General features: G+C 40.0%; 1 protein-coding gene across 1 annotated transcript in view; it reads right to left on the reverse strand.

Moving 5' to 3' along the window:
* IL11RA (interleukin 11 receptor subunit alpha) overlaps positions 1-11,193 on the reverse strand; it is a 49,380-nt gene extending 38,187 nt beyond the window's left edge. The window contains 2 exon segments of the mRNA XM_075267261.1: positions 134-230; positions 11,085-11,193. Coding sequence (XP_075123362.1) covers positions 134-230 — 97 coding nt within the window. The 5' untranslated portion in view covers positions 11,085-11,193.
* Positions 11,194-16,287: the final 5,094 nt, after the last annotated feature.

Here is a 16,287-nt window from a genome sequence, read left to right on the forward strand (position 1 = left end):
AGTATACTATATACATACAGTACTAACACAGCCTAGTGTCAGAGATGTTACCTGGAGACTATAGGCGCCATATCCACACTATACATACAGTATACTATATACACACAGTCCCATCACAGTCAGCTGCACTCACCTTCCTCCTCCCATGTATGTGAAGACAGCGACACGGAGACGGCGGTCACAGCGAGAAGACACATCACCCGGCTAATACATTGTGCCAAGCTGCTCATCTGCAAGAAAGCACCGAGCGGTTACCTGGAGGCGGCTGCGGGGTAACAGACCTCTGATCCATGGCAGTGAATGGAAACATGAAGGCTCCCGCACTGACACATTGTAACAATCCAGCAGGACAGTGTCCATTTGTGAATACATTGTAGCAAATCCTCAGCTGTGCCCTGTATTATACACCCGCAGCACATGGACAAGACCCTGCCAGCTGTCACTGAACGGAAACACAGACAAGTCAGCTGAGAAGTGGTACTGTGTATTATAGATACAGGATGAGAAGTGGTACTGTGTATTATAGATACAGGATGAGAAGTGCTACTGTGTATTATAGATACAGGATAAGAAGTGGTACTGTGTATTATAGATACAGGATGAGAAGTGCTACTGTGTATTATAGATACAGGATGAGAAGTGCTACTGTGTATTATAGATACAGGATAAGAAGTGGTACTGTGTATTATAGATACAGGATGAGAAGTGGTACTGTGTATTATAGATACAGGATGAGAAGTGCTACTGTGTATTATAGATACAGGATGAGAAGTGGTACTGTGTATTATAGATACAGGATGAGAAGTGCTACTGTGTATTATAGATACAGGATAAGAAGTGGTACTGTGTATTATAGATACAGGATAAGAAGTGGTACTGTGTATTATAGATACAGGATGAGAAGTGGTACTGTGTATTATAGATACAGGATGAGAAGTGCTACTGTGTATTATAGATACAGGATAAGAAGTGGTACTGTGTATTATAGATACAGGATGAGAAGTGGTACTGTGTATTATAGATACAGGATGAGAAGTGGTACTGTGTATTATAGATACAGGATGAGAAGTGGTACTGTGTATTATAGATACAGGATGAGAAGTGGTACTGTGTATTATAGATACAGGATGAGAAGTGCTATTGTGTATTATAGATACAGGATGAGAAGTGGTACTGTGTATTATAGATACAGGATGAGAAGTGCTACTGTGTATTATAGATACAGGATAAGAAGTGGTACTGTGTATTATAGATACAGGATAAGAAGTGGTACTGTGTATTATAGATACAGGATGAGAAGTGGTACTGTGTATTATAGATACAGGATGAGAAGTGGTACTGTGTATTATAGATACAGGATAAGAAGTGGTACTGTGTATTATAGATACAGGATGAGAAGTGCTACTGTGTATTATAGATACAGGATAAGAAGTGGTACTGTGTATTATAGATACAGGATGAGAAGTGGTACTGTGTATTATAGATACAGGATGAGAAGTGCTACTGTGTATTATAGATACAGGATGAGAAGTGGTACTGTGTATTATAGATACAGGATGAGAAGTGGTACTGTGTATTATAGATACAGGATGAGAAGTGGTACTGTGTATTATAGATACAGGATGAGAAGTGCTATTGTGTATTATAGATACAGGATGAGAAGTGGTACTGTGTATTATAGATACAGGATGAGAAGTGGTACTGTGTATTATAGATACAGGATGAGAAGTGGTACTGTGTATTATAGATACAGGATGAGAAGTGGTACTGTGTATTATAGATACAGGATGAGAAGTGCTACTGTGTATTATAGATACAGGATAAGAAGTGGTACTGTGTATTATAGATACAGGATGAGAAGTGGTACTGTGTATTATAGATACAGGATGAGAAGTGCTACTGTGTATTATAGATACAGGATGAGAAGTGCTACTGTGTATTATAGATACAGGATGAGAAGTGGTACTGTGTATTATAGATACAGGATGAGAAGTGGTACTGTGTATTATAGATACAGGATGAGAAGTGCTACTGTGTATTATAGATACAGGATGAGAAGTGGTACTGTGTATTATAGATACAGGATGAGAAGTGGTACTGTGTATTATAGATACAGGATGAGAAGTGGTACTGTGTATTATAGATACAGGATGAGAAGTGCTATTGTGTATTATAGATACAGGATGAGAAGTGGTACTGTGTATTATAGATACAGGATGAGAAGTGGTACTGTGTATTATAGATACAGGATGAGAAGTGGTACTGTGTATTATAGATACAGGATGAGAAGTGGTACTGTGTATTATAGATACAGGATGAGAAGTGGTACTGTGTATTATAGATACAGGATGAGAAGTGCTACTGTGTATTATAGATACAGGATGAGAAGTGCTACTGTGTATTATAGATACAGGATGAGAAGTGCTACTGTGTATTATAGATACAGGATGAGAAGTGCTACTGTGTATTATAGATACAGGATGAGAAGTGCTACTGTGTATTATAGATACAGGATGAGAAGTGCTACTGTGTATTATAGATACAGGATGAGAAGTGGTACTGTGTATTATAGATACAGGATGAGAAGTGGTACTGTGTATTATAGATACAGGATGAGAAGTGGTACTGTGTATTATAGATACAGGATGAGAAGTGGTACTGTGTATTATAGATACAGGATGAGAAGTGCTACTGTGTATTATAGATACAGGATGAGAAGTGCTACTGTGTATTATAGATACAGGATGAGAAGTGCTATTGTGTATTATAGATACAGGATGAGAAGTGGTACTGTGTATTATAGATACAGGATGAGAAGTGGTACTGTGTATTATAGATACAGGATGAGAAGTGCTACTGTGTATTATAGATACAGGATGAGAAGTGCTACTGTGTATTATAGATACAGGATGAGAAGTGCTACTGTGTATTATAGATACAGGATGAGAAGTGCTACTGTGTATTATAGATACAGGATGAGAAGTGGTACTGTGTATTATAGATACAGGATGAGAAGTGGTACTGTGTATTATAGATACAGGATGAGAAGTGGTACTGTGTATTATAGATACAGGATGAGAAGTGGTACTGTGTATTATAGATACAGGATGAGAAGTGCTACTGTGTATTATAGATACAGGATGAGAAGTGCTACTGTGTATTATAGATACAGGATGAGAAGTGCTACTGTGTATTATAGATACAGGATGAGAAGTGGTACTGTGTATTATAGATACAGGATGAGAAGTGCTACTGTGTATTATAGATACAGGATGAGAAGTGGTACTGTGTATTATAGATACAGGATGAGAAGTGGTACTGTGTATTATAGATACAGGATGAGAAGTGCTACTGTGTATTATAGATACAGGATGAGAAGTGCTACTGTGTATTATAGATACAGGATGAGAAGTGGTACTGTGTATTATAGATACAGGATGAGAAGTGCTACTGTGTATTATAGATACAGGATGAGAAGTGCTACTGTGCACTGTCCATATATACACAATAAGAGAAGTAGTACTGTGCACAATACTAATAATTAGAGGATAATTCTGTATATCCCCCCACCCCAGTACAATGACCAGACTGTCCTTATTTCAGGAAATCAGAGATTTAGTCACTGACGGACAGTTTATTGGCAGATGTTTGGGGTAGACGCTCGCAGGACGCTCATGTACAAACATCTTGTCCCAAGTATTACCCCATATTACACCATATAATACCATATTACCCCATATTATACCATATAATACCATATTACCTCATAATACACCATATAACACCATATAATACCATATTACCCCATAATACACCATATAATACCATATTACCTCATAATACACCATATAATACCATATTACCCCATAATACACCATATAATACTATATTACTCCATAATACACCATATAATACCATATTACCCTATAATATACCATATAATATCATATTACCTCATAATACACCATATTACCCCATAATACACCATATAATAGCATATTACCCCATAATACACCATATAATACCATATTACTCCATAATACACCATATAATACCATATTACACCATAATATACCATATAATACCATATTACCCCATAATACACCATATAATACGATATTACACCATAATATACCATATAATACCATATTACCCCATAATATACCATATAATACCATATTACCCCATAATATATCATATAATACCATATTACCCCATAATATATCATATAATACCATATTACCCCATATTATACCATATAATACGCTATTACTCCATAATACACCATATAATACCATATTACACCATATAACACCATATTACCCCATATTATACCATATAATACGCTATTACTCCATAATACACCATATAATACCATATTACACCATAATATACCATATAATACCATATTACCTCATAATACACCATATAATACCATATTACCCCATATTATACCATATAATACCATATTACCCCATAATACACCATATAATACCATATTACCTCATAATACACCATATAATACCATATTACCCCATAATATATCATATAATACCATATTACCCCATAATACACCATATAATACCATATTACCTCATAATACACCATATAATACCATATTACCCCATAATATATCATATAATACCATATTACCCCATAATACACCATATAATACCATATTACCCCATAATATATCATATAATACCATATTACCCCATATTACACCATATAATACCATATTACCCCATAATACACCATATAATACCATATTACCCCATAATATATCATATAATACCATATTACCCCATATTACACCATATAAAACCATATTACCCCATAATACACCATATAACACCATATTACCCCATATTATACCATATAATACCATATTACCCCATAATACACCATATAATACCATATTACCCCATAATACACCATATAATACCATATTACCTCATAATACACCATATAACACCATATAACACCATATTACCCAATAATATACCATATAATACCATATTACCCCATAATACACCATATAATACCATATTACCCCATAATACACCATATAATACCATATTACCCCATAATACACCATATAATACCATATTACCCCATAATACACCATATAATACCATATTACCCCATAATACACCATATAACACCATATTACCCCATATTATACCATATAATACCATATTACCTCATAATACACCATATAACACCATATAATACCATATTACCCCATAATACACCATATAATACCATATTACCCCATAATACACCATATAATATCATATTACCCCATATTATACCATATAATACCATATTACCCCATAATACACCATATACTACCATATTATCCCATAATATACCATATAATACCATATTACCCCATAATACACCATATGACCCCATATTATATAATAGAATACCATATAATACCATATTACCCCATAATACACCATATAACACCATATTACACCATATAATACCATATTACCCCATAATATATCATATAATACCATATTACCCCATAATACATCATATAATACCATATTACCCCATAATACACCATATAATACCTTATTACTCCATAATACACCACATAATACCATTTTATCCCATAATATACCATATAAAACCATATTACCCCATAATATGTCAAATAATAACATATTACACCATATTATACCATATAACACCATATTACCCCATAATACACCATATAATACCATATTGCTCCATAATATATCATATAATACTATATTACCCCATAATACACCATATAATAGCATATTACACCATAATACACCATATAATACCATATTACCTCATAATGTACCATATAATATGCTATTATACCCCATATTATACCATATAATACCATATTACCCCATAATACACCATATACTACCATATTATCCCATAATATACCATAGAATACCATATTACCCCATAATACACTATATGACCCCATATTATATAATAGAATACCATATAATACCATATTACCCCATAATACACCATATGACCCCATATTATATAATAGAATACCATATAATACCATATTACCCATAATACACCATATAACACCATATAATACCATATTACCCCATAATATATCATATAATACCATATTACCCCATAATACACCATATAATACCATATTACCCCATAATACACCATATAATACCATATTACTCCATAATACACCATTTAATACCATATTACCCTATAATATACCACGTAATACCATATTATCCCATAATATACCATATAAAACCATATTACTCCATAATATATCAAATAATAACATATTACACCATATTATACCATATAACACCATATTACCCCATAATATACCATATAATACCATATTACACCATAATATACCATATAACACCATATTACCTCATAATACACCATATAATACCATATTACCCCATATTATACCATATTATCCCATATTACACCATATAATACCATATTACCCCATAATATATCATATAATACCATATTACCCCATAATACACCATATAATACCATATTACCTCATAATATACCATATAATACCATATTACCCCATAATACACCATATAATACCATATTACCCCATAATACACCATATTAACACCATATTACCCCATAATATATCATATAATACCATGTTACCCCATAATATACCATTTAATACCACATTACCCATAATACACCATATAATACCATATTACCCATAATATACCTATAATACCATATTTCTGCGTGATAAAATATAATACCATATTACCCCATAATATATTCATATAATACCATATTACACCATAATACACCATATATTACCATATTACCCCATAATACACCATATAATACCATATTACCCCATAATATACCATATAATACCACATTACCCCATAATACATCATATAATACCATATTACCCCATAATATACCATATAATACCATATTTCTGCGTGATATATCATATAACTGTACATTAGACCATGATATACAATATAATGCCATATTACACCCTTCATATATTTTATATAATCCCATATCAACCCATGATATAAAATATTATTCCATAATATATCATATACAACTATATTACTCTGGAACGCTATACTATGGAACACAGATTACACAATGATATTCCACATAATAACCTATTGTACCATGTTATATCATATAATACCATATTACATCATGATATGCCATAAAATAACCTATTATAACATGTTATATCATATAATACCATATTTCTCCATGATGTACCATGTAACACCATATAATACCATTATTACATGATGATATACCATAAAATAACATGTTATAGAATATAATACCATACAATGACATACTATATAATACCATATTACTCTGTGATATACCATGTAAACTTATATTACTCCATGATATAACATATTACACCATAATATACTGTATAATACCATATAAACCACATAATACCATGTTATTGCACAATATATCATATACCATATTACATTATGATTTTCCTTATAATACTATTATTATACCATATATCGATCCTGTCTGTTACACCGAATAATATATTACATGTCACCATATTACACCATTATATACTGTATAACGCCATAGGAAGAATAAGAGGAGTATAAGAAGAAGAATAATAGAGGGGTATAGGAGGGGGGGGAGGGTATAAAAGGGGGGTATAGGAGGGGGGGGTATAAGAAGAATAATAAGAGGGGGAGTATAAGAGGAGTATAAGAGAAACTCTGCATAACACCATGTTACACCATTATACACCATATAACAGTATAGTACACCATTGTATACCAAATAACATTGCATTTCACCATTATACAGTCCTATGAAAAAGTTTGGGCACCCCTATTAATCTTAATCATTTTTAGTTCTAAATATTTTGGTGTTTGCAACAGCCATTTCAGTTTGATATATCTAATAACTGATGGACACAGTAATATTTCAGGATTGAAATGAGGTTTATTGTACTAACAGAAAATGTGCAATATGCATTAAACCAAAATTTTGACCGGTGCAAAAGTATGGGCACCTCAAACAGAAAAGTGACATTAATATTTAGTAGATCCTCCTTTTGCACAGATAACAGCCTCTAGTCGCTTCCTGTAGCTTTTAATCAGTTCCTGGATCCTGGATGAAGGGATTTTTGGACCATTTCTTTCTACAAAAACAATTCAAGTTCAGTTAAGTTTGATGGTCGCCGAGCATGGACAGCCCGCTCTCAAATGATCTGAAAACAAAGATTGTTCAACATAGTTGTTCAGGGGAAGGATACAAAACGTTGTCTCAGAGATTTTAACCTGTCAGTTTCCACTGTGAGGAAACATAGTAAGGAAATGGAAGACCACAGGGACAGTTCTTGTTAAGCCCAGAAGTGGCAGGCCAAGAAAAATATCAGAAAGGCAGAGAAGAAGAATGGTGAGAAGAGTCAAGGACAATCCACAGACACCTCCAAAGAGCTGCAGCATCATCTTGCTGCAGATGGTGTCACTGTGCATCGGTCAACTATACAGCGCACTTTGCACAAGGAGAAGCTGTATGGGAGAGTGATGAGAAAAGAAGCCGTTTCTGCACGTACGCCACAAACAGAGTCGCCTGAGGTATGAAAAAGCACATTTGGAGAAGGCAGCTTCATTTTGGAAACAAAAATTGAGTTGTTTGGTTATAAAAAAAGGCGTTATGCATGGCGTCCAAAAAGAAACAGCATTCCAAGAAAAGCACATGCTACCCACTGTAAGATTTGGTGGAGGTTCCATCATGCTTTGGGGCTGTGTGGCCAATGCCTGCATCGGGAATCTTGTTAAAGTTGAGAGTCGCATGGATTCCACTCAGTATCAGCAGATTCTTGAGAATAATGTTCAAGAATCAGTGACGAAGTTGAAGTTACGCCGGGGATGGATATTTCAGCAAGACAATGATCCAAAACACCGCTCAAATCCTCAGGCATTCATGCAGAGGAACAATGACAATGTTCTGGAATGGCCATCCCAGTCCCCAGACCTGAATATCATTGAACATCTGTGGGATGATTGGAAGCGGGCTGTCCATGCTCGGCGACCATCTAACTTAACTGAACTTGAATTGTTTGTCCAAAATCCCTTCATCCAGGATCCAGGAACTGATTAAAAGCTACAGGAAGCGACTAGAGGCTGTTATCTTTGCAAAAGGAGGATCTACTAAATATTAATGTCACTTTTCTGTTGAGGTGCCCATACTTTTGCACCGGTCAAATTTTGGTTTAATGCATATTGCACATTTTCTGTTAGTACAATAAACCTCATTTCAATCCTGAAATATTACTGTGTCCATCAGTTATTAGATATATCAAACTGAAATGGCTGCTGCAAACACCAAAATATTTAGAACTAAAAATGATTAAGATTAATAGGGGTGCCCAAACTTTTTCATAGGACTGTATGTTATAATTGGATCATTATATACCTTATAATACTATAGTGCACCCTTATATACCATACAATATTCCTGTCTATTAAAGCACTGTCTGAGATATACTGAATTATTGACATAACACAACGTATCGCAGCAGTGACCTGAAACAATAGAGGGGGCAAAATTATCAAAAGATCTAAAAATACGTAACAAAGTGCTGAGAAATCTGGAGGGAGAGCGCCGGCTCCTGTGTGAGGGTCACCTACTATAATACCTTTAATAATACCTTTAATACTAGAGTACTGACACATCATGTGATATACCGCCTGCCCCATCATACACACTGCACTGAGATATGTGATATACCGCCTGCCTGTCATAAACACTGCACTGAGATATGCGATATACCACCTGCCCCATCATACACACTGCACTGACACATGTGATATACCGCCTGCCCCATCATACACACTGCACTGAGATATGTGATATACCGCCTGCCCCATCATATACACTGCACTGACACATGTGATATACCGCCTGCCCCATCATATACACTGCACTGACACATGTGATATACCACCTGCCCCATCATACACACTGCACTGACAAATGTGATATACCACCTGCCCCATCATACACACTGCACTGAGATATGCGATATACCGCCTGCCCCATCATACACACTGCACTGACAAATGTGATATACCACCTGCCCCATCATACACACTGCACTGAGATATGCGATATACCGCCTGCCCCATCATATACACTGCACTGACAAATGTGATATACCACCTGCCCCATCATACACACTGCACTGACACATGTGATATACCGCCTGCCCCATCATATACACTGCACTGACAAATGTGATATACCACCTGCCCCATCATACACACTGCACTGAGATATGCGATATACCGCCTGCCCCATCATACACACTGCACTGACAAATGTGATATACCACCTGCCCCATCATACACACTGCACTGACAAATGTGATATACCACCTGCCCCATCATACACACTGCACTGAGATATGCGATATACCGCCTGTCCCATCATACACACTGCACTGACACATGTGATATACAGCCTGCCCCATCATATACACTGCACTGAGATATGCGATATACCGCCTGTCCCATCATACACACTGCACTGACACATGTGATATACAGCCTGCCCCATCATACACACTGCACTGACACATGTGATATACAGCCTGCCCCATCATATACACTGCACTGAGATATGCGATATACCGCCTGTCCCATCATACACACTGCACTGACACATGTGATATACAGCCTGCCCCATCATATACACTGCACTGACACATGTGATATACCGCCTGCCCCATCATATACACTGCACTGAGATATGCGATATACCGCCTGTCCCATCATACACACTGCACTGACACATGTGATATACAGCCTGCCCCATCATATACACTGCACTGACACATGTGATATACCGCCTGCCCCATCATATACACTGCACTGAGATATGCGATATACCGCCTGCCCCATCATACACACTGCACTGACACATGTGATATACCGCCTGCTCATCATACACACTGCACTAACACAATGTAACAGACCCTGGTCCTGCTTCCATCACTCTGCGCGGGGCTGCGTACACTATACGGCTCTTACCTTCACCTCCCCACAGTGACTGCCCCACCGCACTGCATAGTGGATGTGAACTCCAGCTCTGGAGGCTTCTGCTTTGGAAAAACTCAAAAAACTCACAGAGGGAACTGAGAAGAAAAATAGAAATCTGAGCGAGTGCAGTGCCCTGCCAGGCGGCCCAGATCAGAGCAGCAGCCCCTCCCCGCAGCCCTGAAACCTGAGCCCGGCCCATGGGCCCCTGCCAAGAGCTCAGCAGAGGTGCAGCTGGGGGACACAGCCAAGTCCTTCACTGCTGGCAGCCAGGCCGCCCCTCCCCACCCCCAGAAAATACACACAACGCACTGACACACTGGATGTGTCTGACACACTGCACTGCACTGCTCCGCCAGCACTACTGACACCTCCAGAAAATACACCCAATACTATTGACACCCCGCAAACTGCACTGAACTACCAGCAATACTGACACCTCCAGAAAATACACCCAATACTACTGACACCCCACAAACTGCACTGAACTACCAGCACTACTGACACCTCCAGAAAATACACCCAATACTACTGACACCCTGCAAACTGCACTGCACTGCTCCGCCAGCACTACTGACACCTGCAGAAAATACACCCAATACTACTGACACCCCGCAAACTGCACTGCACTACCAGTAATACTGACACCTCCAGAAAATACACCCAATACTACTGACACCCCGCAAACTGCACTGCACTACCAGCAATACTGACACCTCCAGAAAATACACCCAATACTACTGACACCACGCAAACTGCACTGCACTGCTCTGCCAGCACCACTGACACCTCCAGAAAATACACCCAATACTACTGACACCCCACAAACTGCACTGCACTACCAGTAATACTGACACCTCCAGAAAATACACCCAATAATACTGACACCCCGCAAACTGCACTGCACTGCTCCGCCAGCACCACTGACACCTCCAGAAAATACACCCAATACTACTGACACCCCACAAACTGCACTGCACTACCAGTAATACTGACACCTCCAGAAAATACACCCAATAATACTGACACCCTGCAAACTGCACTGCACTGCTCCGCCAGCACCACTGACACCTCCAGAAAATACACCCAATACTACTGACACCACGCAAACTGCACTGCACTGCTCCGCCAGCACCACTGACACCTCCAGAAAATACACCCAATACTACTGACACCCCACAAACTGCACTGCACTACCAGTAATACTGACACCTCCAGAAAATACACCCAATAATACTGACACCCCGCAAACTGCACTGCACTGCTCCGCCAGCACCACTGACACCTCCAGAAAATACACCCAATACTACTGACACCCCACAAACTGCACTGCACTACCAGTAATACTGACACCTCCAGAAAATACACCCAATACTACTGACACCCCGTAAACTGCACTGCACTACCAGCAATACTGACACCTCCAGAAAATACACCCAATACTACTGACACCCCACAAACTGCACTGCACTACCAGTAATACTGACACCTCCAGAAAATACACCCAATACTACTGACACCCCGTAAACTGCACTGCACTACCAGCAATACTGACACCTCCAGAAAATACACCCAATACTACTGACACCCCGCAAACTGCACTGCACTACCAGTAATACTGACACCTCCAGAAAATACACCCAATAATACTGACACCCTGCAAACTGCACTGCACTGCTCCGCCAGCACCACTGACACCTCCAGAAAATACACCCAATACTACTGACACCCCACAAACTGCACTGCACTACCAGCAATACTGACACCTCCAGAAAATACACCCAATACTACTGTCACCCCGCAAACTGCACTGCACTACCAGTAATACTGACACCTCCAGAAAATACACCCAATACTACTGTCACCCCGCAAACTGCACTGCACTACCAGTAATACTGACACCTCCAGAAAATACACCCAATACTACTGACACCCCGCAAACTGCACTGCACTACCAGTAATACTGACACCTCCAGAAAATACACCCAATACTACTGACACCCCGTAAACTGCACTGCACTACCAGCAATACTGACACCTCCAGAAAATACACCCAATACTACTGACACCCTGCAAACTGCACTGCACTACCAGCAATACTGACACCTCCAGAAAATACACCCAATACTACTGACACCCTGCAAACTGCACTGCACTACCAGCACTACTGACACCTCCAGAAAATACACCCAATACTACTGACACCCCGCAAACTGCACTGCTCCACCAGCACTACTGACACCTCCAGAAAATACACCCAATACTACTGACACCCCGCAAACTGCACTGCACTACCAGCAATACTGACACCTCCAGAAAATACACCCAATACTACTGACACCCCGCAAACTGCACTGCACTACCAGCACTACTGACACCTCCAGAAAATACACCCAATACTACTGACACCCTGCAAACTGCACTGCACTACTGACACCTCCAGAAAATACACCCAATACTACTGACACCCCGCAAACTGCACTGCACTATCAGCAATACTAACACCTCCAGAAAATACACCCAATACTACTGACACCCCGCAAACTGCACTGCACTACCAGTAATACTGACACCTCCAGAAAATACACCCAATACTACTGACACCCCGCAAACTGCACTGCACTATCAGCACTACTGACACCTCCAGAAAATACACCCAATACTACTGACACCCCGCAAAATGCACTGCTCCGCCAGCACTACTGACACCTCCAGAAAATACACCCAATACTACTGACACCCCGCAAACTGCACTGCACTACCAGCACTACTGACACCTCCAGAAAATACACCCAATACTACTGACACCCCGCAAACTGCACTGCTCCTCCAGCAATACTGACACCTCCAGAAAATACACCCAATACTACTGACACCCCGCAAACTGCACTGCTCCTCCAGCACTACTGACACCTCCAGAAAATACACCCAATACTATTGACACCCCGCAAACTGCACTGCACTATCAGCAATACTAACACCTCCAGAAAATATACCAAATACTACTGACACCCCGCAAACTGCACTGAACTACCAGCACTACTGACACCTCCAGAAAATACACCCAATACTACTGACACCCCGCAAACTGCACTGCACTATCAGCAATACTAACACCTCCAGAAAATATACCAAATACTACTGACACCCCGCAAACTGCACTGCACTACCAGCACTACGGACACCTCCAGAAAATACACCAAATACTACTGACACCCCGCAAACTGCACTGCACTACTGACACCTCCAGAAAATACACCCAATACTATTGACACCCCGCAAACTGCACTGCACTATCAGCAATACTAACACCTCCAGAAAATATACCAAATACTACTGACACCCCGCAAACTGCACTGCACTACCAGCACTACTGACACCTCCAGAAAATACACCCAATACTACTGACACCCCGCAAACTGCACGGCTCTGCCAGCACGACTGACACCTCCAGAAAATACACCCAATACTACTGACACCCCGCAAACTGCACGGCTCTGCCAGCACGACTGGCACCTCCAGAAAATATACCCAATACTATTGACACCCCGCAAACTGCACTGCACTACCAGCACTACTGACACCTCCAGAAAATACACCCAATACTACTGACACCCTGCAAACTGCACTGCACTACCAAAACTACTGACACCTCCAGAAAATACACCCAATACTACTGACACCCTGCAAACTGCACTGCACTACCAAAACTACTGACACCTCCAGAAAATACACCCAATACTACTGACACCCCGCAAACTGCACTGCACTATCAGCAATACTAACACCTCCAGAAAATATACCAAATACTACTGACACCCCGCAAACTGCACTGAACTACCAGCACTACTGACACCTCCAGAAAATACACCCAATACTACTGACACCCTGCAAACTGCACTGCACTACCAGCACTACTGACACCTCCAGAAAATACACCCAATACCACTGACACCCCGCAAACTGCACTGCTCCGCCAGCACTACTGACACCTCCAGAAAATATACCCAATACTATTGACACCCCGCAAACTGCACTGCATTACCAGCACTACTGACACTCCAGAAAAAACACCCAATACTATTGACACCCCGCAAACTGCACTGCACTACCAGTAATACTGACACCTCCAGAAAATACACCCAATACTACTGACACCCTGCAAACTGCACTGCACTACTGACACCTCCAGAAAATACACCCAATACTACTGACACCCCGCAAAATGCACTGCTCCGCCAGCACTACTGACACCTCCAGAAAATACACCCAATACTACTGACACCCCGCAAACTGCACTGCACTACCAGCAATACTGACACCTCCAGAAAATACACCCAATACTACTGACACCCCGCAAACTGCATTGCACTACTGACACCTCCAGAAAATACACCCAATACTATTGACACCCCGCAAACTGCACTGCACTATCAGCAATACTAACACCTCCAGAAAATATACCAAATACTACTGACACCCCGCAAACTGCACTGCACTACCAGCACTACTGACACCTCCAGAAAATACACCCAATACTACTGACACCCCGCAAACTGCACTGCACTACTGACACCTCCAGAAAATACACCCAATACTACTGACACCCCGCAAACTGCACTGCACTACTAACACCTCCAGAAAATATACCAAATACTACTGACACCCCGCAAACTGCACTGCACTACCAGCACTACTGACACCTCCAGAAAATACACCCAATACTACTGACACCCCGCAAACTGCACGGCTCTGCCAGCACGACTGACACCTCCAGAAAATACACCCAATACTACTGACACCCCGCAAACTGCACTGCACTACCAGCACTACTGACACCTCCAGAAAATACACCCAATACTACTGACACCCCGCAAACTGCACTGCACTACTGACACCTCCAGAAAATACACCCAATACTACTGACACCCTGCAAACTGCACTGCACTACCAGCACTACTGGCACCTCCAGAAAATATACCCAATACTATTGACACCCCGCAAACTGCACTGCTCCGCCAGCACTACTGACACCTCCAGAAAATACACCCTATACTACTGACACCCCGCAAACTGCACTGCACTACCAGCACTACTGACACCTCCAGAAAATACACCCAATACTACTGACACCCCGCAAACTGCACTGCACTACCAGCACTACTGGCACCTCCAGAAAATATACCCAATACTATTG

Source organism: Leptodactylus fuscus, chromosome 1 (assembly GCF_031893055.1).
Source record: "Leptodactylus fuscus isolate aLepFus1 chromosome 1, aLepFus1.hap2, whole genome shotgun sequence".
Classification (NCBI taxonomy): domain Eukaryota; kingdom Metazoa; phylum Chordata; class Amphibia; order Anura; family Leptodactylidae; genus Leptodactylus; species Leptodactylus fuscus.